At 34.8% G+C, this 27,543-nt stretch overlaps 1 protein-coding gene across 1 annotated transcript in view; it reads left to right on the top strand.

Moving 5' to 3' along the window:
- The window catches only part of LRRIQ3 (leucine rich repeats and IQ motif containing 3), a 204,074-nt gene that overhangs the window by 8,948 nt on the left and 167,583 nt on the right, over positions 1–27,543 (top strand). The window contains exons 2-3 of the mRNA XM_005678463.3: positions 18,064–18,312; positions 21,991–22,314. Coding sequence (XP_005678520.2) covers positions 18,064–18,312; positions 21,991–22,314 — 573 coding nt within the window. The remainder of the gene's footprint in view (positions 1–18,063; positions 18,313–21,990; positions 22,315–27,543) is intronic.

Genomic DNA, 27,543 nt, shown 5'->3' with positions numbered 1-27,543 from the left:
TTCCCCTTATTTTTCTAACTTAATATGTTTAGATTGTTACTTTTAGATCTTTCTTCTTTTGCAGTATATGCATTCAGTGCTAAAAATTACCTTGAAGCACCAATTTTGCTGCATCTCACACATTTTGATAAGTTGTATTTTTATTTTCATTTGGTTAAAAATATTAAACAGTTTATCATGTGATCATTTTGAGCTTTGCATTGTATATGAGTTATTTAGAAATGTGTTGTTAATGTTCACCTATTTGGGGATTTACAAGCTATCTTTCTGCTAGTGATGTCTACTTTAACTTCATGGAAATATGGAATGGATATTGTATAATTTTTTTTTAAGTTTGCTAAAGTTTAGTTTATGATCCAGAATGTGTTCTATCTTGACAGATGTTTCATGTGATCTTTTGGTGAGTGTGTATTTGGCTCTTGTGTGATTAAGTAGTCTGTAGATATTAATTACAGTTGGTAGTGTTTTTTGAGTTCAGCCATATCCTTAACTGATTTTTTCTGTCTGCTGGATCAGTCCATTTCTGTAGAGAGGTATTGAAGTCTGCTGCCATGATAGTGGATTCATCTGTTTCTATGCATTTCTTTCAGTTTTGCTTCAAATAGTTTTACCCTGCTTTTAGGAGGATAAACTTTATCAATTAGTATGTCTTCTTGGAGAAATGACCCCATTGTCATTATGTAATGCCCTTCATTGGGATTCTCCAGTAGCTCAGCTGGTAAATGGCAACCCACTCCAGTATTATTGCCTGGAAAATTCCATGGTCAGAGGAGCCTGGTAGGCTACAGTCCATGGGGTCGCAAAGAGTCGGACACGACTGAGCTTTCTCATTTTCAGCTGGTAAAGAATCACCTGCAATTCTGGAAACCCTGGTTCGATTCCTGAGTTGTGGAGATTTTCTGGAGAAGGGAACAGCTACCCACTCGAGAATTCTGGCCTGGAGAATTCCATGGACTGGATAGTTCATGGGGTAATGCCCTTCATTATCTCTGCTAACTTTCCTTGCTTTGAAATCTGTCTGAAGTTAATAAAGCCACTCCTGCTTTCTTTTGATTAGTATTAGCATTTTATATCTTTCTCAATTACTTCACTTTAATCTATATGTCTTTATCTTTATTTTTTTATTTATTTATTTAATTTTTTTTTAAATTTTTTAAAGTTTAAAATCTTTAATTCTTACATGCGTTCCCAAACATGAACCCCCCTCCCACCTCCCTCCCCACAACATCTCTCTGGGTCATCCCCATGCACCAGCCCCAATGTCTTTATCTTTAAAGTGGGCTTTGTTGTAGACAACATATAGTTGAGTTTCATCTTTTTTTAATCTCCTTTGAGAATCTCTTGTCATTTTGTCAATTTCTTGTCATCATTGCATTTTGACTACCAATGATCATTATGATTATTGCTATACTTTGATTAATACCTTTCATATTCACTACTGTTTTTTGTTTATTGCCACCGTTTTTTGGTTTCTGTTTTTGCCTTCCACACTTTTTCTGGCCTGGTGTTAATTGAGCATTGCATATGAATCCATTTTCCTCCATTATTAGTATATTTGTTATAGTTCTTATTTTACTTTTTCTAGTGGTTGCCCTAAAGTTTGCAATACACTTTTATAACTAATCCAATTCCAATTTCAAGGTAGTCTGAGTACCTTATAATAAGAAAATAAACCTAATTCGTTTCTTCTGTCTCTTATTATTACTGTGATTAATTTCATATATATAAGGATTCATAATTTCATGTGTTTGCTTTTAGTATTTTGACAAATTGGTATCTATTAGAACAGTTAAGAAGAACAAAACTAAAAAGTTTTATTTTACCTACACCTTTTTATTTCACAGTGCTTTTCCTTGCTTTTTGTAGAACTGAGTTTCTGAACTACAGTATATTGCCTTTCTCTAAAGAACTTCTTTTGATATTTCTTGCCAGTTAATTTTTGTTGTTCAGTGACTAAGTCATGTCCTACTCTTCGTGACCCCATGAACTGCAGCAAACCAGGCTTCCCTGTTCTTCGCTATACCCTGGAGTTTCCTCAAGTTAATGTCCATTGGCTCAGTGATGCCATCCCACCATGTCATTCTGTGTCTCACCCTTCTTCTGCCCTCAATCTTTCCTAACATCAGGGCCTTTTTCAGTGAGTTAGTTCTTCATACTAGGTGGCCAAAGTACTGGATCTTCAGTTTTAGCATCAGTCCTTCCAATGAATATTCAGGACTGATATCCTTTAGGATTGACAGGTTTGATCTCCTTGCAGTCCAAGGGACTCTCAAGAGTCTTCTCCAGCACCACAGTTTGAAAACATCAATTCTTGGACTCAGCCTTCTTTATATTCCTACTCTCAAATTTGTACATGACTACTGGAAAAAGCCTAGCTTTGACTGTATGGACTTTTGTCGACAAAGCGATGTCTCTGCATTTTAATATGCTGTCTAAGTTTGTCATAGGTTTTCTTCCAGTGAGCAGGTGTCTTAATTTCATGGCTGCAGTTACTGTTAGCAGTGATTTTGGAACCTAGTAAAATAGTCTGTTACTTTTTCCAGTTTTTCCTTTCTATTTGCCATGAAGTGATGGGACCAGACACCATAATTTTTGTTTTTGAATGTTGAGCTTTAAGCCAGCTTTTTCACTGTACTTTTGCCCTCATCAAGAGGCTGTTTAGTTCCTCTTCTCTTTCTGCCATGAAAGTAGTATCATCGGAATGTCTGAGGTTGTTGGTATTTCTCCTGGCAATCTTGATTCCAGCTTGTGATTCATCCTGCCCAGCATTTCACATGATATATTCTGCATAGAAGTTAACTAAGCAGGGTGACAATATATGCTCCTTTCCTAATTTTGAACCAGTCTGTTGTTCCATGTCTTTTTCTAACTGTTGTTTCTTGTCTTGCATATAGGCTTCTCTGGAGGCAGGTAAGGTGGTCTGGTATTTGCATCTCCTTAAGAATTTTCCACAGTTTGTTGTGATCCGCACAGTCAAAGGCTTTAGTATAGTCAGTGAAGCAGAATTCTTCTTCTTTTTTTTTTTTTTTAATTCCCTTGTTTTTTCTTTGATCCAATGGATGTTGGCAATTTCTGGCAACTTATTCTTTCAGTATTTGCTTGTCTGTGAAAGTAATTATTTCTCCTTCACTTTGAAAGGTATTTCAGAGGGTACAGAATTCTAGGTTAGAGACGTTTTTCTGGAAACACTTTAAATATTTTACTCTCTTTTTGCTTGTGTGGTTCTGAGGAGAAGACAGCTATAATTCTTATCTTCTTATCTGTGTTCTTATGTTAGATATTTTATCTTCTGGTCTCTTTCCAGTATTTTTCTTTATCTTTGATTTTCTGTAGCTCTCTTAGTTTTATTTGTAGATTATTTCAAATGACTCCTGGGTAGCAAAATCATCTTATACCTATCCCAATATTAGCATGAGGTTTTTTTTTTTTTTTTCCCTGGGGCATAGAGAGGGCATGTGGTAAAGAAATAAATGAGCAGAATCAGTAACTAAATTTCAGTTTGTAAATATGCTATCTATTATGTTTTTAGAAGTATGTTAATGACCCAACTTAGAATAGTCAAACTCTGCTTCTCGAATGCTAACCAAGGTTTTTTAAGCTACAATAAATATTGCTATGCTAAATATCGCCTATATTTTTATTTTGTTCATATATTTTTTTTCTGGGTATTTTAATTATCAATAATTTTCCTTGTTTTATATGTATCTCTGGCTCATCACAATTTAGTTTTTTTCAGGTTTATGGGTTTAGAGTCAGAGTATGGAATAGAAATTGAAAACTGAAATTTTCACAAAAGTTTTTTTACTAACAGAAATATATTTAGCTTCCTAAATTTTAGAAAGCAAATGCATTTACAGGGGAAGAATAGTATGTCCTGATTACAAGTGAGTCTTAATTTCTTGCTCCAAATTGTATTTTATGTCATTTGAAATGAAAATGCAATTTTCAAATAATTGAATGTATTTGTATTAATTTATAAACCAGCTAAATTTCATTTTCCAGAAGACAGGGAATATTTTGACTATTCAAATAACACCCCTCTTTAGGTTTTAAAGTACATTTTATCTGTGGTGCACAATTATCGCGTCTTCTTCAAAACAAGATAAATTCAGTAAATTTACTAGCTAAATTTAAAAAGTATTTTAAAATATAATTACTATATATGTTATGGATTTCGGTCTTCCACAGATATTCTCCACTGCGAATAGTTTGCTACCATGATATATATAAAATATTGCTAACTATAATCCTTATAATTTGATTTTCAAAAAAACTTTGTTTTTCTTCTTTTATATGATTTTCTTTTATATACAGAATCTTAACAGCTCTTGTAAAAATTCTAGAATCTATTATCCAGCGTTCTACTTGTTTATAATATCATAACTAATGTTTATAAAATGTTACTGCAACACAGATCATCAAAACTAATATTATATTTTCTTACACTTTTAACTTAAAATAATGTATCTGTATTTCTAGCATTCAAAGTTCCAGGGAATAAGTGTGATGTCTAAAGGTCGTTGACACAGTTAACAAATAATTTATTTGAAAAATACTTAAATATTTTTATATATACTTTTTTTTTTTACTTTTCAGCTTTTAACTTAGGTATTCATCAATCATAACCACTTATACTTTCATTATGTGTATTTTCCACCAATTTTTTAAATGGAAAAATTTCATAAAAATGAAATTTATAATTGATATAATATTTATTGTATAAAAACATGATTTTTATAATTATCTGATTTAAAACATGATTTTTTAATTTATAATGTATGATAACTAAAAAGTTAGTATTGCAATCAATAGAAACTAGTGAAAGCTTAGTGACAGTGGTACTGATATCTTTTTATATATACATACATCTATATATATATATTTTTAATGTGTTCTTTATTATTTTTAAAAATTTTACTTTATTTTACTTTACAATACTGTATTGGTTTTGCTATACATTGACATGAATCTGCCACGGGTATACATGAGTTTGCAATCCTGAACCCCCCCCTCCCGTCTCCCTCCCCATATCATCTCTCTGGGTCATCCCAGTGCACCAGCCCCAAGCATCCTGTATCCTGTATCGAACCTAGACTGGCGATTCATTTCTTACATGATAGTATACATGTTTCAATGCCATTCTGCCAAATCATCCCACCCTCTTCCTCTCCCACAGAGTCCAAAGGTCTGTTCTATACATCTGTGTCTCTTGCTGTCTCGCATACAGGGTTATCATTACCATGTTTCTAAATTCCATATATATGTGTTAGTATACTGTATTGGTGTTTTTCTTTCTGGCTTACTTCGCTCTGTATAATTGGCTTCAGTGTCATCCACCTTGAAACACAATTGATTTACAATAATATGTTAGTTTCAGGTCTATAGCACAGTGTTTCAGATATATTCTTTTTTTGATTCTTTCCCCCCTTATATTTATGCTGTCATTCAGTCACTAAATCATGTCACACTTTTCGTGACCCCATGAACTACAGCATGCCATGCCTCCCCATCCTTTACCATCTGCCAGAGTTTGCTCAAACTCATGTCTATGAGTTGGTGATACTATCCCGACATCTTTTCCTCTGTCACCCTCTTCTCCTCTTGCTCTTAATATTCTACTGCATCAGAGTCTTTTCCACATTATGTGGCCTGAATATTGGAGCTTCAGCTTCAGCATCAGTCCTTCCAATGAATATTCAGGGCTGATTTCCTTTAGGATTGACTGGTTTGATCTCCTTGCTGTCCAAGGGACTCTCAAGAGTATTTTCCAGCACCACAGTTTGAAAGCATCAATTCTTTGGTGCTCAACCTTCTTTATGGTCCAACTCTCACATTCATACATGACTACTGGAAAAATCGTAGCTCTAGCTATGTGAACCTTGGTTGGCAAAGTGATATCTCTGCATTTTAATATGCTATCTAGGTTTGTCATAAGTTTTCTTCCAAGGAGCAAGCTGTTTTTTAATTTCATGGCTGTAGTTACTGTCTGAAGTAATTTTGGAGCCCATGAAAATGAAGTCTGCCACTATTCCACTATTTACCCCTTATAGTTTAGTAGAAAACATTGAGTATAGTACTCTGTGCTATACAGTAGGTCCTTGTTGATTATCTATTTTAGAGTAATGTTTATATGTTAATCCCAACATCCCAATTTATCCCTCCCCCACCCTTTTCCTCTTTGTTAACCATAAGTTTGTTTTCTGTATCTTTTGGTGTGTTTCTGTTTTGTAAATAAGTTCATTTGATATTGATTACTTTTTAATTACAGAGCTTCTTTGAAACTGTAACTAGATCCAGATGCTTTCTCTGTTGTATATCTATACTTAAATTTGCCTTTTAAACATATTTGACATTAATATTATACACATTTGAACTTACTAATATTATTGTTTGAACTATATATAAACATTTGTATATATGTTTAGCAATATAATTTTAAAATGATTAAAGTCTAAAAGGAACTGAAGACGACTTCTTAAATTTTCGTATTTAAAATTAGCAGCACTTGTTACATAGGCTTTTAACTTGGTAGAGTAGGAGCTATCAATTGTAGTACCTACTGAGGTACAGTTGATATATAGCATTATGTTAGTTTCAAGTATAAAAATAATGATTTAATACTTGCATATATTGAAAAATTATCATAACAATAAGTCCAGTTAATATCTATCACCATACCATTCAAAATATTTTTTGTTTTTGGAGAAAACTTTTAGGGTATAATCTGTTAACAACTTTCAAAGTAAAACAGTATTATTAACTATAATCGCCATGCTGTATATTATTCCTGTGACTTATTTATTTCATAAATGGAAATTAGTACCTTTTGAACCCTTTACTCTATTTGCCAAACTTGTACTATCCACCTATAGGAACACCAATCTTATCTGTATTTATGAGCCAGTTTTTCATTTTTACTTTTTGTTTTAAGACTCCATGTATAACTAAAATCATACAGTATTTGTCTTTCTCTGACTTATTTCACTTGCCATAATAGCTTCAAGTTCCTTTCTTGTTCTCACAAATGACAAATTTCATTCATTTTTATGGCTGAATAATATTCCATTGTACCACACACACATACATCCCACATCTTCTTTATCCATTCATTCATCACAAGACACATAGGCTGTTTCCATGTCTTTGCTGTTTAAATAATGCTACAGTGAAAAAGGGGAGCGTCTAGATATTTTTTCAAGATCGTGTTTCCGTTTCTCTAGAGAAGTACCTTGAGGTAAAATTGCTAGATCATATGGTTTTTCTGTGTTTAGTGTTTTTGAGGAACCTCCCTACTCTTTTCCAGAGTGATTGTAGCAGTTTACATTTCTACAAACAGTGCACAAGGATTCCCTTTTCTCCACGTCCTTGCCAACCCTGGTTATTTCCTTTGTAATGATAACAGTTTTGATGGATGTGAGGTGATACCACTTTCTGGTTTTGATTAGGATTTCCCTGGTGATTGGTGATGTTGAGCATCCTTTCATATACTTGTTAGCCAACTCTATGTCTTCTTTGGAAAAATATCCATTCAAATCTTCTACTCATTTTTTATTGGAATTATTTTTTGCTGTTGAGCTGTATGATTATGTACGTTGACTGTTAATCCTCATCAGATATATGATTTGCAAATATCCAATAGGTTGTCTTTTCATTTTCGTTGATGGTTTTCTTTGCTGTACAGAATATTTTTAATTTGATGTATTTCTCTTTTTTAATTTTTTTGCTTTTTTTGTCTTTGCTTTTGGTGTTCAGTTCGTTTCAATCGCTCAGTCGTGTCTGATGCTTTGCGACCCCATGGACTGCTGTGTGCCAGGCTTCCCTGTCCATCACCAACTCCCGGAGCTTGCTCAAGCTCATTTCCATTGAGTCAGTGATGCCATCAAACCATCTAATCCTCTGTCTTTTGATGTTAGATCTGAATATTATCACCAAGACCAGTGTCAAGGAGTCTGCCTCATATATTTTCTTCAAGGAGTTGTATGATTTCAGGTATTACTTCTAAGGCTCTAATCCATTTTCAGTTTATTTTTGTGTATAATGTAAAATACTGCTCAAGTTTCATTCTTTGGCTTGTGTCTGTGCAGTTTTCTCATCACTATATAGTGAAGAGACTTTTTTCTCATTGTATATTATTTTGTTCTTTGTTCTAAGCCAATTGACTATATATGAATGGTTTTGTTTCTGCACTATCTACTCTGTTCCATTGATCTATGCGTTTGTTTTTAATGCCAGTACTATACTGTTTTCATTACTATAGCTTTGTAATACAGTTTGAATTAGGGAGTATGATGGCTTCAACTTTGTTCTTTTTTCTCAATACTTTTTGGCTATTTGGGGTCTTTTGTGGTTTCATCCAGATATTAGAATGTGTGAAAAATGCCATTGGAATTTTGATAAGGTTGTTATTGCAACAATCTGCTGGACATGAATTTAAGCAAGCTCCAGGAGTTGGTAATAGACAGGAAAGCCTGGCATGCTGCAGTCCACGGGGTCCCAAAGAGCCGGACTCGACTGATCGACTGAACTGAACTGATACTGAACTGTAGATAACACTGAGTATCTACATGGATATTTTAACATTATTAATTCTTGTACTCCATGATCACAGAATATCTTTCTTGTCTTCTTCAATTTCTGTCATTAATGTGTTTACTTTTTAGTGGATAGGGCTTTTACTTCCTCAGTAATATTTATTCCTATGTATTTTATTCTTTTGAGACAATTATAAGTGCGATTGATTCTGTTTCTGGTAAGTTACTATTAATGTACAAAAATGCATCAGATTTTTATGTATTGAGTCTGTATCCTATAATGTTACTGATACTTTAACAAACTTTAACAGTTTGTGGTGTGTGTGTATGTTAAATCCTCATGATTTTCTATATGTAACATGTTGTCATTTGCAGATGGTGACAGTTTTCCTTCTTTTTTTTTTTCAATTTTAATACCTTTTACCTTTTATTCTTGCCTCAGTGTTCTGATTAAGACTTCCAAAAGTATGATGAGTAAAAGTGCTGAGTGGGCATCCTTGTGTTGTTTCTATTCTTGAGGTAAAAGCTTTCAGCTTTTCAGCATTGAGTATGATGTTAGCTGTGAGCTTGTAGCTTATGGCCTTTATTATGTTGAAGTATGTTCTGTCTATACCAAGTTTTGAGAGTTTTTATCATAAACTGATGTTGAATTTTGTCAAATGCGTTTTCTGCATTTATTGAGATGATCATATAATTTGTATTGTTCAGTTTGTTAATGTGGTATATCACATGGACTGATTTGTGGATGTTGAACCATCCTTGCTTCTCTGGAATAAATCTCACCTAATATGGTATATAATCCTTTTAAAGTATTGTTCAGTTCTGTTTGATAATTTTTTGTTGAGTATTTATATATATATATATGTTTATAAGGGATATTGATATATATTACATTTTTCTGTAATATCTTGTTTTATTTAAGGTGGCACGGTCATGCTGGCCTCATAAAATGAGTTTCAGAACCTTCCATTATCTTCTATACTTTGGAAGAATTTGAGAAGAATTTATATTCTTCATTGAATGTTTAAGGATTCACCTCAATCATTTTACTTTTATTCTACATTTATCTTTATGTAAAAGGTGGCTTTCCTGTGAACAACATATAGTTGAAGTACTTCCTGATCCACTCTAAGTTTGATCCACTCTGTCTTTTTTTGATGCTTACACTATTGAAATTTAAAGTGATTAATTACATAGTTGGATTAATATCTATATTTGTTAATCTATCTATTTGTTGTTTTTGGTACACAAATAGCCTTCTTCTTTTCTGCCTTTTATGATTTTCAATAGAACACTGTATATGATTCTGTTTTCTATCTTTTCTTACATATCCATTTTACTTAAAAAATTTTTTTAAACCATTTCCCTAGAGATATCAAAAATTCCAATTCAGTCTCAATTAACACTATACTACTTCATCTATGGCATAAATATCTTATAAATATATACCTAATTCCTCTGTCATTTCCTTGTATCCTTACTGTTATTCATTTATACATAAACATAGTTACTGATACAAAAATGTGCAGTTGACTTTTGAACAACATGAGTATGAACTGTTGGGTCCGTTTCTGTGCTTTTTTTGTCTTTTCAATAAATGTTCAGCTCAGTTCAGTTGCTCAGTCATGTCCAACTCTTTGCGACCTTGTAAATCGCAGCACGCCAGGCCTCCCTGTCCATCACCATCTCCCGGAGTTCACTCAAACTCACGTCCATTGAGTCAGTGATGCCATCCAGCCATCTCATCCTCTGTTGTCCCCTTTCCTCCTGCCCCCAATCCCTCCCAGCATCAGTCTTTTCCAGTGAGTCCAATCTTCGCATGAGGTGGCCAAAGTACTGGAATTTCAGCTTTAGCATCATTCCTTCCAAAGAACACCCAGGGCTGATCTCCTTTAGAATGGACTGGTTGGATCTCCTTGCAGTCCAAGGGACTCTTAAGAGTCTTCTCCAACACAACAGTTCAAAAGGATCAATTCTTCAGCACTCAGCTTTCTTCACAGTCCAACTCTCATGTCCATACATAACCACTAGACAAGCCATAGCCTTGACTAGATGGACCTTTGTTGGCAAAGTAATGTCTCTGCTTTTCTATATTTACACAATCTGTGGTTGGTTGAAACTGGACATGGAACAACAGACTGGTTCCAAATAGGAAAAGGAGTATGTCAAGGTGGTATATTGTCACCCTGCTTATTTAACTTATATACAGAGTACATCATGAGAAACAGTGGGCTGGAGGAAGTACAAGCTGGAATCAGGATTGCCAGGAGAAATATCAATAACCTCAGATATGCAGATACCACCCTTATGGCAGAAAGTGAAGAAGAACTAAAGAGCCTCTTGATGAAAGTGTAAGAGGAGAGTGAAAAAGTTGGCTTAAAACTGAACATTCAAAAAACTAAGATCATGGCATCCAGTCCCATCACTTCATGGCAAATAGATGGGGAAACGGTGGAAACAGTGGCTGACTTTATTTTTCTGGGCTCCAAAATCACTGCAGATGGTGATTGCAGCCATGAAATTAAAAGACACTTAATCCTTGGAAGGAAAGTTATGACCAACCTAGACAGCATATTCAAAAGCAGAGACATTACTTTGCCAACAAAAGTCCATCTAGTCACGGCTTTGGTTTTTCCACTGGTCATGTATGGATATGAATGTTGGACTATAAAGAAAGCTGAGTGCTAAAGAATTGATGGTTTTGAACTGTGGTGTTGGAGAAGACTCTTGAGAGTCCCTTGGACTGCGAGGAGATCCAACCAGTCCATTCTAAAGGAGATCAGTCCTGGGTGTTCATTGAAAGGACTGATGTTGAAAATGAAACTCCAATACTTTGGCCACCTGATATGAAGAGCTGACTAATTTGAAAAGACCTTGATGCTTGGAAAGATTGAGGGCAAGAGGAGAAGCAGACGACAGAGGATGAGATGGTTGGATGGCATCACTGACTCAATGGACATGGGTTTGAGTGGACTCCGGGAATTGGTGATGGACAGGGGTCCTGGCGTGCTGCAATTCATGGGTCGAAAAAGTGGGACATGACTGAGTGACTGAACTGAACGGAACTGAAGCCAAAGATGCAGATCCTCGGATAGTTGTGTGGAGGGCTGATTTTGTGACTTGAGCATTCATGGAATTTGTTATCTGCGGTGGATTTTGGAACCAATTTTCTGTGGCTACTGAGAGACAAATGGCTTTTAACTGTGTGAGTGTTTTCACCCCTACCTCCAGCCGCATTGTAGAAGCATCAGCTGTACATAGGTATGAGTATATAATCAAATACATTTTTACTATTAATATTGAATGAACTTTTATCTGTTATATATACTAAAAATAAGAAAAATAAGAGATTCTTATTTTACCTTCAGTTGTTCCTGCCCCAGAGTTCTTTCTTTTTTTTTACATAGATCTGAGCTTCTGAACTGTACTATTTTCTTTCTCTCTAAAGAACAAATCTTTTAAGGCAGGTCTGCTGACAGGAATTTTCTTGTTTTTGTCTGTAATTCTTTTTTTCTCATCTACTTTTTAAGAATAATTTCACAAGGTGTAGATTTCTTCCTCTCAACACTTCACTCTACTGTCCTCTTGTTAGCCTGGTTTCTTAGGGAAAGTTAGATAAAATTCTTATTTTTTCCTTTCTGTGAACAAAGGGTTTTCTTCCTATGGCATCTTTCACATTTCTTTCTGTATCCTTCATGAAATTTAAAAATGATATGTCTTGTTTTATATATATATATATATATATATATTTTTTTTTTTGGATCTCTTTCTTGCTTGGCGTTTTCTGCTTCCTTGTTATTGGGTTGTATCTAACATTAATTTACATAAATTCACCAGTATTATTTCTTCAGTATATTTTAATGTTCCTTTCTCCTTTAGCACTTTCTTCTCATTCTGGTATTTCCTGTGTGCGTATTGAATGCTTTCTGTAATTATCCCACAGTTTTGGGTTATTCTGGTCTGCTTTTCTCAGTCTTAGTTTTGTTTGCTTTTCAGTTTTTGAAGTTTCTATTGACATATTTTCAAGCTCAGAGATTCTCTCGTCAGCCACTCAGCCATATCCCATCTACTAAACGAGCCGTTAAAAGGCATCTATCAATTCTGTGATAGTATTTTGTATCTCTAGCATCTCTGTATTATTTCTATCTCTCTGCCTTATACTATCCATCTGTTCTTGTTTATGATCTACTTTTGTTCATTCAGTTGATTAGCATGTAAATCTTCTATGTTTTAAATTTCTAGTCTGGTATTTTCAACATCTTTGCCAAGGCTGATTCTAGTTCTTATGCTTACTCTGTGTTTTTTTCTTTTAGTATAGTATATCTTGCAATTTTTTGGTTGAAAGACAGACATGATGTACTTGTGAAAGGAACTCGTAAAATAATGCTGTTGTGTAGTGACGAGGTGTGGGTAGAAAGAAGTATTCTACAGTTATATCATTAAGTCTTAGTCTTTCAGTGAGCCTGTGCCATTGGGTTGTGGATTTCACAAGTATTTCTTAGTTTTCCTACCTCTTAGCTGGGCAAGAGGGTAAGAGTGGTCTAGAGTTGAATATTCCCCTTCCTCTAAATGAATGCTAGAGGGGGATGGAATTGAGTATTTTTCTTCTTCCATGAGACTTTAATAAAACCTCAATCATGTAAGGTCCATTCAATAGTTTTCTTTGAGGACAGGCCTTATTAAGAGCAGAATGCTCTGGTGTATTTGAGAATTATTTATTTTCTCCCCCCTTTTGAAAGCATAAATGGATTTTCTCCAGTGTTCACTTTGAGGATGTGTGAGAGCTCCTAGGTATTAATCTCACAAAAGCAAGTAGGGTTCCCATCATTGACTCCTGGAGTTTTTAATCTCCTGTCAATGCAGTTCAGTCATTCAGTCATGTCTGACTCTTTGCAATCCCATGAACCACAGCATGCTAGGCCTCCCTGTCCATCACCAACTTCTTGAGTCCACCCAAACCCATATCCATTGAGTCAGTGATGCCATCCAACCATCTCATCCTCTGTTATCCCCTTCTCCTTCTGCCCTCAATCTTTCCAAGCATCAGGGTCTTTTCAAATGAGTCAGCTCTTCATATCAGGTGGCCAAAGTATTGGAGTTTCAGCTTCAACATCAGTCCTTCCAATGAACACCCAGGACTGATCTCCTTTAGAATGGACTGGTTGGATCTCCTTGCAGTCCAAGGGACTCTCAAGAGTCTTCTCCAACACCACAGTTCAAAACCATCAATTCTTTGCTGCTCAGCTTTCTTTATAGTCCAACACTCACATCCATACATGACTAGTGGAAAAACCATAGCCTGGACTAGACAGACCTTTGTTGGCAAAGTAATATCTCTGCTTTTGAATATGCTGTCTAGGTGGGTCATAACTTTCCTTCCAAGGAGTAAGTGTCTTTTAATTTCATAGCTGCAATCACCATCTGCAGTGATTTTGGAGCCCAGAAAAATAAAGTCAGTTACTGTTTCCCCATCTATTTGCCATGAAGTGATGGGACCAGATGCCATGATCTTAGTTTTCTGAATGTTGATTTTTAACCCAACTTTTTCACTCTCCTCTTTCACTTTCATCAAGAGGCTCTTTAGTTCTTCATTTTCTGCCATAAGGGTGATGTCATCTGCATATCTGAGGTTATTGATATTTCTCCTGGCAATCTTGATTCCAGCTTGTGCTTCCTCCAGGCCAGCATTTCACATGATGTACTCTGCATTTAAGTTAAATAGGGTGACAATATACTGCCTTGACATACTCCTTTTTCTATTTGGAACTAGTGTGTTGTTCCATGTCCAAGGGAACATTTCATGCAAAGATGGGCTCAGTAAAGGACAGAAATGGCATAGACCTAACAGAAGCAGAAGATACTAAGAAGAGGTGGCAAGAATACATAGAAGAACAGTACAAAAAATATCTTCATGACCCAGATAATCATGATATGTGATCACTCACACTCACCTAGGACCAGACATCCTGGAATGTGAAGTCAAGTCGGCCTTAGGAATCATGACTACAAACAAAGCAGTGGAGATGATGGAATTCCAGTTGGGCTATTTCAGATCCTAAAAGATGATGCTGTGAAAGTGCTACACTCAGTATGTCAACAAATTTGGAAAACTCAGCAGTGGCCACAGGACTGGAAAAGGTCAGTAGTCACTCCAATCCCCAAAAAAGGCAATATCAAAGAATGCTCAGACTACCTCACAGTTGCACTCATCTCACATGCTGGTAAAGTAATGCTCAAAATTCTCCAAGCCAGCCTTCAGCAATTCTTGAACCGTGAACTTCCAGATGTTCAAGCTGGTTTTAGAAAAGACAGAGGAACCAGAGATCAAATTGCCAACATCCGCTGGATCATCGAAAAGGCAAGCGAGTTCCAGAAAAACAGCTGTTTGTGCTTTATTGACTATGCCAAAGCCTTTGACTGTGTGGATCATAATAAACTGTGGAAAATGCTGAAGGAGATGGGAATACCAGACCACCTGACCTACCTCTTAAGAAACCTGTATGCAGGTCAGGAAGCAACAGTTTGAATTGGACATGGAACAACAGTCTGGTTCCAAATAGTAAAAGGAGTACATCGAGGCTGTGTAATGTCAATACAGAGCATGTCATAACTTGTCAGTTATAGGTTTTCCTATTGGGAGATGCTGTTTTCTCGAGAGAACTTTGCGGGTGAATTTCCACTCCCGTAGGTTCTGAATCTCTATATCTGCCTACCTGTCTCTGATTTTTGGAGTATTGATTCTCCCTGTGACCTCCCTTCTTTGATGAATCTAAGAAGACTTGTTGATTTTTCAGTTAATTGTCCTGCTTTTACTTGCTAAGATGGGGTGACACCTTCCAAGCTCCTTACATGAAGGACTGAAAACCAGAAGTGCCCTCACTTACTTTTTGAATAGACATTCTATCTTGAATTGTTAATTCAACTAGATATTTGCTTTATAAGTAATATTCATCTTATAGTGCTTGCTATGTGCCAGACATTATTCTAAAGCCTTTATGCAGACTCGTTTAGTCCTCATAACAATCATTTCCATCAAATACTGTTACTATCCACATTTTATAGATGAGGAAATTGAGGCATATAATTTTGATACATATGAAACAGAAGATACTTAACTTGCCTAAGGTCACCAAGCTCAGAACAACTTTTATGTTTGTCTTTATTTAACTCCCTTAAAGCTGGTTCAAACCATCAAAATAACTTCCTCTGAGCAATAGAATGTCAAAGAGTTAAAGCTGTGCAAGTTCGACATAAACGTTTAGAAGGCCTGACATATTCTATGTTTATACTTTTTGGAGCCCTGATTCAACCATATAAAAACCTTGCTTCCTTATTAACAGAGACAGATGAATATACATGTGAGAAGATGACATCATGAGTACTGCTATAGTTAGAGAAACCTTGGTATAGTATGGTGAGAGAGACCCATACATCCCAGCATCCTAGCAAAACCTACCTTCCTGCTGTCTTTGCCAGTGTTTCACATATGTAAATTAGCCACCTTGGAGGTATTTGAATGATTCCCACAAGATTGACTCTCAGGTCAACATCACTTGGAAAAGAACTGTCATTTTACTAAGTCAACCCACAGATCTAAGAAAGAATAAATGTTGATTTTTTTTTAAACACAGTAGGTTTTGGGGTGCTTTATTACACAGTGGAAATATATGAAAAAAATGTGCACTTTAAAAAAAGACATTGGATATTGTTTGTAGAGAATTCAAACTGAGGGATTTCAAAGAATTAACATATTTTAATCTAAATCAGCTAAACGCATTAGGAATCTTTACTTTCAGGTTTATTATGATATAATTGATATATAACATTGTACAAGTTTAATATATACAATATGATAATTTGATACACATGTACATATACTTCATGGGAAATAGATGGGAAACAGTGGAAACAGTGTCAGACTTTATTTTGGGGGGCTCCAAAATCACTGCAGATGGTGACTGCAGCCAAGAAATTAAAAGACTCTTACTCCTTGGAAGAAAAGTTATGACCATCCTGGATAGCATATTCAAAAGCAGAGATATTACTTGGCCAACTAAGGTCCATCTAGTCCAGGCTATGGTTTTTCCTGTGGTCATGTATGGATGTGAGAGTTGGACTGTGAAGAAGACTGAGTGCCGAAGAATTGATGTGGTTGAACTGTGCTGTTGGAGAAGACTCTTGAGAGTCCCTTGGACTGCAAGGAGATCCAACCAGTCCATTCTGAAGGAGATCAGCCCTGGGATTTCTTTGGAAGGAATGATGCTAAAGCTAAAGTTCCAGTACTTTGGCCACCTCATGCGAACAGTTGACTCATTGGAAAAAAGACTTTGATGATGGGAGGGATTGGGGGCAGGAGGAGAAGGGGACGACAGAGGATGAGATGGCTGGATGGCATCACTGACTCAATGGACGTGAGTCTGAGTGAACTCTAGGAGTTGGTGATGGACAGGGAGGCCTGGCGTGCTGCGATTCATGGGGTCGCAAAGAGTCGGACACGACTGAGCGACTGAGCTGAACTGAACTGATACATTGCAAAATGATTACCATGGTAAGGTTCGTTAACACACCTATCACGTCATTACCTGTTTTTTTGTTTGTTTGTTTGCTTGTTTATTGGGTATGAGGACATTTAGGACCTACTCTCTAAGTGACTAAGTATACAGTATAGTTTTTTTTAACTATAGTCATGGTGTTGTAGGCTTCCCAGGTGGTACTGGTGGTAAAGAACCTGCTTGCCATTGCAGGAGGCATAAGAGACAGCAGTTTGATCCTTAGGTCAGGAAGATCCCCTAGAGGAGGGCCTGACAACCCACTCAAGTATTCTTGCCTGGAGAATCCCTGTGGACACAGGAGCCTGGAGGGGGACAGTCTACAGGGTTACAAAGAGACACGACTGAAGCAACCTAACACGCCCTTGTGGTGTTCTACATTGTATCCCCCAAACTTGTTCATTTTATAACTGGAGTTTTGTTCCCTTTGTCTAACATCTTCCCATTTCTCGCACCCCATTTTGGCCACAGCTGGCAACCACCAATTTAATTTCTATTTGAATAAAGTTCAACTGTTTTAGATTCTACATTAAGCAAAATAATATAGTATTTGTCTTTCTCTGTTGACTTATTTCACTTAATATAAAGTCCTCAAGTTTCATTTATGTTGTAGAAAATGGATAAGGAGGGGTTAGGGATAAATTGGGAGATTTAGACTGACATAAACACACTACTGCATATAAAATAGATAACTAAGAACCGGCACGGGGAGCTCTACTCAATACTCTGCAATGGCTTATATGGGAAAAGAATCTTAAAAAAATGGGTGGTTATGTGTATTCGTATAACTGATGCAGTTTTCTGTATGCCGATAATACAACATTGTAAATCAGCTATACTCCAATAAAAATATAAGAAAAACTCAAAAATGCTTCGGGATGGAAGATTCTTAAGATTAAGATTTCTAAGATTCTTACTCTTAGAAAATATTATTTTCAGACACATTTATTTGAGAAAAACTCAAAATTTCTCATTTTTCTTAGATGTTTCATGGAACAATCATAGAAGAGCTAACCAATCACAGAGAATGGAGTCACTATAATGAAAATATAATAGAAGATCAAAAAGATTTTGTTTTTGTGAAGTTCAGTGGCCTTCATTTAAAATCTATGGAAAATCTTCAATCTTGTATCTCTCTTAGAGTATGCATCTTCTCAAACAATTTTATTACAGATATTCGTCCACTTCAGAGTTGCATAAAATTAATCAAACTTGATCTCCATGGAAATCAGGTAAGCAATAGTCATTTCACTTGTTTGCATATAAATGAAGCTGATATGTAATAAGCTCGTAGGTTATCTATACACAGTATTTCTCCCAGGTAGTCTTTTTGTGTGAAATATAAATAATTCGGAACTAAATAAAAAACACAAATATAAGCAAACACTTAAATTAACCATTTAATAAACATTTTAAATATAATCAAACATTTGTAATTTAAAATATGTAAACCCAACAGTGTGTGATTTGGTTTATTTTGCTTCTTAAATCCATAGTCTTAAGACTACTTCTTGACTGCTTAATTTTTTTTAATGATATGTACTAGACATACAGCATTATATTAATTTCAAGTATACAACATAATGATTCAGCATTTGTTTATATTGCAAAATGATCACAATAAGTCGAGTTAGCATCCTTCCCTAAAAAATTAAAATTTTTCCCTCATGATGAGAACTGTTATTATTATTATCTATTTTCTTAACAAGTTACAAATATATAATCCTATAGTATTAACTATACTCACCCTGCTGAATATTATTGAATATATCCCCAGGACTCATTTATCTTATAACTGAAAATTTGTATCTTTTTAGCACCTTCACATTTCCCCCACCACCTCTGCCTCTGAATCACTGATAGTTCTCTGTAAGAGTTTTTTTTTTGTTTTTTTCAGATTCCACCAGAGTGAGATCACATGGTACTTGTTTTTCTCTCTTATTTCATTTAGTGTAATACCCTGAAAGTACACCATGTTGTTTCAAATGGCGTGATTTCATTCTTTTTTTGTGAGTCAATACACTGGATGTGTATATCACATTTTCTTTACTTACTCTTCCATTGACAGCAGGAGACAGACATTTTGGTTGCTTTCATGTCTTGGCTATTATAAATAATACTGCAGTGAACATGGGAGTGTATGTGTCTATTTGAGCTAGTATTTTCACTTCCTTGTAATACATTTCCAGAAATAGAATTGCTGGGTCATATGGAAGCTTTACTTTGAATTTTTTGAGGAACCCCTGCTGTTTACCTAGTGACTACACCAATTTACAATCCTCCAAACATTGCACAGGTTCCCTGTTCTCCACATCCTTGCCAACACTTTATTTTTTGTCTCTTTGATAATAGCCATTCTCACAGGCATGAGAATGGTCCTGTGGTTTCAATATGCATTTCCCTGATGATTGGTGATGCTGAGTAACTTTTGATGTACCTGCTGGCCACCGGTATGTCTTATTTGGAAAAAACATTGTCTTAGATCCTCTGCCTATTTTTTAGTTGGATTTTTTTTCCTATTGTTGTATGAGTTCTTTATGGTTTTTTGATGTTAGCCTCATCTCAGATGTGATTTGCAAATATTTTCGCCCATTCAGTAGGTTCCCTTTTCTTTTTATTGATGGTTTCCTTTATGTGCAGAAGCTTTTTAGTTTGACATCATTTCACTGTGTTCAGTTTTGAGTTTTTTGCCTTCACTTTTGGTGTCAAATTGAAAAAACTATCGCCAAGACCCATACCAAGGTGCTTACCACCAGTGTTTTCTTCTAGGAATTTTATGGTTTCAGATTGTGCCTTCAAGTCTTTAATCAATGTTGAGTTTACTTTTCTGTACAGCATAAGATAGTGGTCAAATTTCATTCTTTCACATGTGTATGTCCCATTTTTCCAACACAATTTATTGAAGAAAATGCTCTTTTCTTAGTGTATGCTCTTGACTCCATTTTTGTAAATAAATTGATCTTTACTGTAAGTTAGTTTTGTAAATCAATGTGTGGGTTTATTCATGGGCTGTGTTTCTGTTTCATTGACCTTTTTTTAAAAAATGCCAGTACCATTCTGTTTCTTTCTTTCTTTCTTTTTTTTTTTTAATTGTAGCTTTATATTATGCTTTGAATTCACGAAGTGTGACAGCGCCAGCTTCATTCTTTCTCAAAGTGTTTGACTATTTGAGTGTTTTGTAGTTTTGTACAAATATTAGGATTATTTGTTCTATATATGTTTAAAATGCCACTGGAATTTTGGCATGGCTTTTGTTGAATCTCTAGGTTGCTTTGGGTAGTATAAATGTTATAACAGCATTAATTCTTACAGCCCACAAGGACAGAATATCTTTCAGTTTACTTGTATTCTTCAATTACTTTTCAGCATGTTTTATAATTTTCACTGTATATGCATATCTTTCACCTCATTGGTTAAATTTATTTCTAAATATTTTTACTATTTTGATGTAATTATGAATGAGATTATTTTATTAATTTCCCCTTCCAATATTCAATAGCTCAGGCATAGAAAGACTGCATAATTTTGTGTATTGATTTTGTATTCTGAAATGTTAATTAATTTTGTTTATTCTGACAGTTATTTTCTGGAGTATTTAGGGTTTTCTGTATACAGGCATACTGTATTTTAGTAGGTATCACTTTATTGCACTTCACAAGTATTACATTTTTTACAAATTGAAGATTTGTGGCAATCCTACATTATCAGTGATGATTAGCAATTTCTAGCAATAAAGTATTGGAGTAGGCAATGGCAACCCACTCCAGTACTCTTGCCTGGAAAATCCCATGTTCGGAGGAGCCTGGTAGGCTACAGTCCATGAGGTCTCTAAGTTGGACATGACTGAGCGACTTCACTTTCACTTTTTGCTTTCATGCACTGGAGAAGGAAATGGCAACCCACTCCAGTGTTCTTGCCTGGTGAATCCCAGGGATGGCGGAGCCTGGTGGGCTGCCGTCTCTGGGGTCGCACAGAGTCAGACACGATTGAAGTGACTTAGCAGCAGCAGCAGCAATACAGTATATTTTACATCAGATGTATACTTTGATTTTTTTCTAGACATAATGCTGTTTCACACTTAATAAACTGTAATATAGTGTGAACAATGTTAATATGTACTGGGAAACCAAAAAAAAACTCCTTCTTTATTGCAATATTTGCTATATTGCAGTAATCTGAAACCAAATGCACAAAATCTCTGAGGTGTGAATGTAGGTCATTTAATTTGCAAAAAGTGACAGTTTTACTTTTTCCTTTCCAATTTAGATGCCTTTGTTCCTTCTTCTTGCCTAATTACTTTGGCTAGGACTTCTAGCTCCCAGTGCTATGTTGAATGAAAATACAAAACTGGGCATCCTTGTCTTATTCTTGCTGTTAGAGGGAAAGATTTTATCTTTTTACCATTGAGAATGATGTTAGCTGTAAGCTTGTCATACATGGCCTTTATTATGTGGAGGTATATTCCTTCTATACTCTTTGTTGAGAGTTTTAACTATAAATGGATGTTGAATTTTGGCAAATACCTTTCTTGTATCTATTGAGATGACTATATGATTTTTATCCTTCATTTTTGGAGTATCACATTGATTGATTTGACCCCTTACATTTTTCATGTAAGGGAAATATTTTAGAAAAGATTAAAAAGTCTGCTTATTACAAAGGAATTTTTATTGAATGGATTATATGTTTGTTTGTTTAATTACACTAGTAATTACAGGTACCTAATGTATTTTAGTTTACCCCAGTCATCCTTTGGATAATTAGAAATTCCATTTTTGTTTACTAATGAGAAATTTGCTATTTGCATTGAATATTGAATTATAGAAGATATATAATGTTTTTCCTTTTTTTTCCATATAATTCAGGGATTATTGGTATTTGTATTTAAAGTATTACTATTATTGCTTCAGATAAAGAGTCTACCAGGTACCAAATTTTGGAGTGGATTGAAGAATCTAAAACTTCTCTATCTACATGACAATGGGTTTGCAAAGTTAAAGAACGTATGTATGTTATCTGCCTGTCCGAGCCTCATTGCCCTCACTATGTTTGATTGTCCAGTAAGCCTTAAAAAAGGATATAGACATGTTCTTGTCAACAGTATATGGACTCTCAAAGCATTGGATCATCATGTGATTTCTGATGAAGAAATAATTCAAAACTGGCATCTTCCTGAAAGATTCAAGACATGTAACCACCGACTTCTCTTTAATTTCTGCTCTGCTTTGAAAAAGGTAGTTGGCTTCATTTGAGTTTCATTTTAAATAAAGTAAAACCTTAACTTCTAATTTCTATTACCTAAGTTATATAAATCAGTATTTTTATCACTTACATGAAATATCAGAAACTAGTGAATATATTATCATACTAATGTCTTAACAAAATTTATAAAAGCTTATGTGCCTACTGCTAAAAATTACTGATCATGTGATTATCAAATTGTGGAGAAACAAGTATTTAACATTTTGAGGGGTCTCCATTATGTTTAATAGCTTTAAGAACATATAGCTTATATGCTATAAAATTTACCCATTTTGCGTTTATGAGTCCATAATTTTGGTAAATTTGCGTTAATATATAACTGTATAACTGTCTTCACAATCCAGTGTTAGAAATTTCCACCATTCCCAAAATTCTCCTCCTTCCCATTTGCAATTAACCCCCACTGTTACCTTGGTCTTATGTAATCATTTGTCTATTTCTGTCTCTGTAAATTTGTTTCTCTAAACATTTTATTTTTAATTCAAAAAACATTTATTAAATATCTTTCTACAGGATGCTAGACAGTATAAGGAAATACATACACAAAGATGAATGTAGAATAAAATATTTCCTTACTGGCAGCTGATAGACCACATGGGATGAAAAATAATCACTAAGAAAATATAATAGGGCCCAATTATTGGGCCTGTTATTGAGGATGCTAGAAAGTTTTTGTTTATACAAATTATATACATAGATATTAATGTATTAAAAATTAAAAGAATTTTCAAATATATACTTAAGTCATTTGAAATAACAAACCCATTTTATATCAACATAAACACATTTTATGAAAAAAATATACTTTCCAAAATAAAAATAATTAAAAGAATGACATTATTTTACATTTTTGCACATCTCTTCAATATCGGTCTTAATAAAACAGATATTTTCTCATATCTACTTCTGCATTCAAACTGTTGTGATATGTTGTTTTGACTGAAGTAAATAAAGAAAATATGGCCTCATACAGATATGTAATTAGAAAAAGAAGGCCCTCATGGGTTCTTGAAGGGTCTTGGGGCCTCCCAAGGATTCTAAAATCACATTCTGAGATTTACTGAATTATAAGAAAAAAACATTCTATCAAATTATGTCAGTTATAATTCTAAAATGAAAGTAGTTAGATTGAGCATCCCCTGTCTGTATTAAAATACTAAATGAGAATTAATCTAACAACTTAATTCTTATACTCAGTAACCTAAATGCTGAAGGGTTCTATATCTAGAATCCACAGGATTTTCTTTTCTTTTTCTTTTCTTTTTTAAGTAAAAGATCATCATATAGTACAGTTGTTTTTAAACATGGCTGCTCATTAGAAACACATCTGGAGCTTTTGAGAAAAATATCAACACCTGGGCATTTGTATTTTTCAAAAAATTCCAGATAATTCTGATATGCATCTGGATTTTAAAAAATGATTACAGAATTTGTACTAAATGGTAGAGTTAGTGATATAGAATTCTATTATTTTCTGTTTATCAACCATGATACAATGGTATTAAGCAAATAATAGTTATATAAAAATAATAATAAATTATATTTATCAGTTTTCTTAATCAGTTCAGTTCAGTTGCTCAGTCGTGTCCGACTCTTTGCAACCCCATAAATCGCAGCACTCCAGGCCTCCCTGTCCATCACCATCTCCTGGAGTTCACTCAGACTCACATCCATCGAGTCCGTGATGCCATCCAGCCATCTCATCCTCGATTGTCCCCTTCTCTTCCTGCCCCCAATCCCTCCCAGCATCAGAGTCTTTTCCAATGAGTCAGTTCTTCGCATGAGGTGGCCAAAGTACTGGAGCTTCAGCTTTAGCATCATTCCTTCCAAAGAAATACCAGGGTTGATCTCCTTCAGAATGGACTGGTTGGATCTCCTTGCAGTCCAAGGGACTCTCAAGAGTCCTCTCCAATACCACAGTTCAAAAGCATCAATTCTTCGGTGCTCAGCCTTCTTCACAGTCCACAGTCCACAGTCAAGCCATAATGGAAACATGATTAACATAACAATATAAAATAATTGAATACAATTTGGGGGGGTCTGTTGGAGTGATTAGTAAGTGGAAATGCATATGTACACGTTTTCATCTGCCCAGCCAGTTTATGTCTTTGGGTTGATGCATTTAATCCACTTACATTTAAAGGTGGTTATCAATGTATATGATCCTATTACCATTTTCTAAATTGTTTTGGGTTTATTGTTAAGTCTTTTCCTTATCTTGTATTTCTTGTTTAGAGAAGTTCTTTTAGCTTTTGTTGTAAAGCTGGTTTGGTGGTGCTGAATCTCTTAGCTTTTGCCTGTTTGGAAAGCTTTTGATTTCTCCATCAAATCTGAGCAAGAGTCTTGCTGGGTAGCATATTCTTAGTTGTAGGTTCTTTCTTTTCATCACTTTAAATATCCTGACCTTCTCCTCTGATTTGTAGAGTTTCTGTTGATAAATCAACTGAAAACATTATGGAAGTTCCTTGTATGTTACTTGTCATTTTCCCCTTGTTTCTTTTGACATTTTGTCTTTATCTTCAATTTTCATCATTTTGATTACTATGTCTCAGTGTGTTCCTCCTTGGGTTTATCCTGCATGGGACTCTCTGTACTTCCTGGACTTGGTTGACTATTTCCTTTCCCATTTTTTAGGAAAGTTTTCAGCTATACTTCTTCAAATATTTTCTCAAGTCCTTTCTCTCTTCTCCTTCTAGGACCCCTATAATGCAAATGTTGGTGCATTTAATGTTGTCCCAGAGATTGCCAAAGAATTGATGCTTTCAAACTGTGGTGCTGAAGAAGACTCTTGAGAGTCCCTTGGATCTCAAGGAGATCAAACCAGTCAATCCTAAAGGAAATCAACCCTGAATACTCATTGGAAGGACTGATGCTGAAGTTCCAATACTTTGGCCACTTGATGCAAAGAGCAAGCTCTTTGGAAAAGACCTTGATTCTGGGAAAGATTGAGGACAGGAGGAGAAGGGGATGACAGAGGATGAGAGGTTGGATGGCATCGCTGACTCAATGGACATGACATTGAGCAACTCTGGGAGATATGGAGGACAGGGAAGCCTGGTGTGCTGTAGTCCATGGAGTTGCAGTCAGACACAGCTGAGTGACAGAACAATAAATCAGTTATAAGGGAAAGCAGGAAAATTCACAATTATGTAGAGATTAAAAAACTTACAACAACCAATGTATTGAAAAAAAAATCTTAAATGAAAACAGAATGACAACTAATAGGATATAGTAAAAGCTGTTTAGAGGTCATTTTATAGTGATAGATGCCTACATTAAAAAAAGAACTCAAATGAACAATATAACTTTATACCCCAAGGAACTAGAAGAAAAGAACTAATTAAACCAAATTTTGTGAGAAGAAGGAAATAAAGACCAGAAATAAATGGAATAGACATTAAAAAGACTACAGAAAAGATAAATGAAACCAAGAGATTTATTTTTTGAAAAGATAAACAAAATAGACAAACTCTTTGTTATACTTGAGAGAGAGGATTCAAGGAAGTAAGGTTAGGAAGAAAGAGGAGACATCACAGTTGATACCATACAAATACAGAAGATTATGAGAGACTGCTATAAGAAATTGTATGCCAACAGACAACATAGAAATGGATACATTCCTAGAAACATACAACTTACTAAGACTAAATCATGAAGAAAAAAAAAAAAACACAAAAAAACTAAGGCACTAATTAGCAGGGAGATTGAATCAGTAATCAAAAGTCTCCTAACATAGAAAAGTTTAGAACCAGATGACTTCACTGGTAAATTCTATCAAACATTTAAGGAAAAACTAATATCAATTTTCTCATACTTTTCAAAAGAAATAGAATCTAAAGGAACACTTAACTGAAACCAAAACTATATGAGGACACTAGAAGAAAAATACAGATCAATATCCATGATGAATATGGATACAAAACCCTCAACAAAATGTTAGCAAACTGAGTTCACTAATATATTGAAAAAATCATACATCATGATGAGGTGGGATTTATCCCTGGGATAAAAATATCCCTAGTGAATATAAACACAAAATTCTTTAACAAAACCTTAGCAAGTGTAATTTAGCATATGTAAGAAGAATTATATACCATGAGGAAGTAGAACTTGTTTCAGGGATTCACAGCTGATTCAATATTTGAAAATGAATTAATATAATCTCCCATATCAGAAGACTCAAGAATGTTTTCTTCCTAAGACTGGGAACAAAACAGATGGCTGTTCTTATTCCTCTTGTCAGCATGTTGCTGGTAAGTCTAGGTGGTGCAAAAAAGTGAGAAAAGGAAATTAAAAAAAAAAATACCGATGAGAAAAGAAGAAATAAACTATTTGCAGATGAAATGATCACCTATGTGGAAAATGCCAGAGAATCTACCAAAAAATTTCTTAAAACTAAAAAGTGAGCTTAACAGGGCTACAGGGTGCTAAGTAAACAAAAATCAATCCTATTTCTGTGTACTAACAGTGAGTACATGGTCAACAAAATTAAATACATATTGTCATTTATAATCACTCAAAAATGAAATACTTAGATGTAAATCTAACAAAATATGAACAATTGAACTTGATGGAAAAAATATAGCTTTTGCAATAAATTTTACTTGGAACAGTTGGACATACATACACAGAGACACACACACACACAAGAAATGAACTTCCTTAAGTTTTACAACTCAAAAAAATTAACTCAAATTGGTTCTTGGAGTTAAATGTAAAACTGAAAACTAAAAAACAAAAAAACTTTCAGAAAAAATAAAATTGAAGGAAATCTTTAGGATCTAGGCTGAGGCAAAGACAGATCTGATACTAAAATCACAATCTTTAAAAGAAAAAATGGTGAAGTGAACTTCATCAATTTTTAAAAATACTCTGTAAAAGACCCTATGAAGTGAATGGAAAGATAAGCTCAGAGTCAGGGAAAGCATTTGGAAGTGAAATTTTTACAATGACAATAGGGTTGGTCCTAAGATGGCAGAGGAAAGGACGGAGAGACCACTTTCTCCCCCACAAATTGATTGAAAGAACATTTGAATGATGAGCAAATTCCACAAAACAACTTCTAAATGCTGGCAGGGGACATCAGGCACCCATAAAAACAGTCCATTGTCTTCGAAAGGAGATGGAGAAGTCTTGAGACTACTGTAAGAATAAGACTGAAATCCAGGGGCAGGAGGCTTAAGTTCAAAACCTGAGAACAC

Source organism: Capra hircus, chromosome 3 (assembly GCF_001704415.2).
Source record: "Capra hircus breed San Clemente chromosome 3, ASM170441v1, whole genome shotgun sequence".
NCBI lineage: Eukaryota > Metazoa > Chordata > Mammalia > Artiodactyla > Bovidae > Capra > Capra hircus.
The sequence above is the reverse complement of the archived record's forward strand: the minus strand, read 5'-3'. Positions and strand labels throughout refer to the sequence as shown.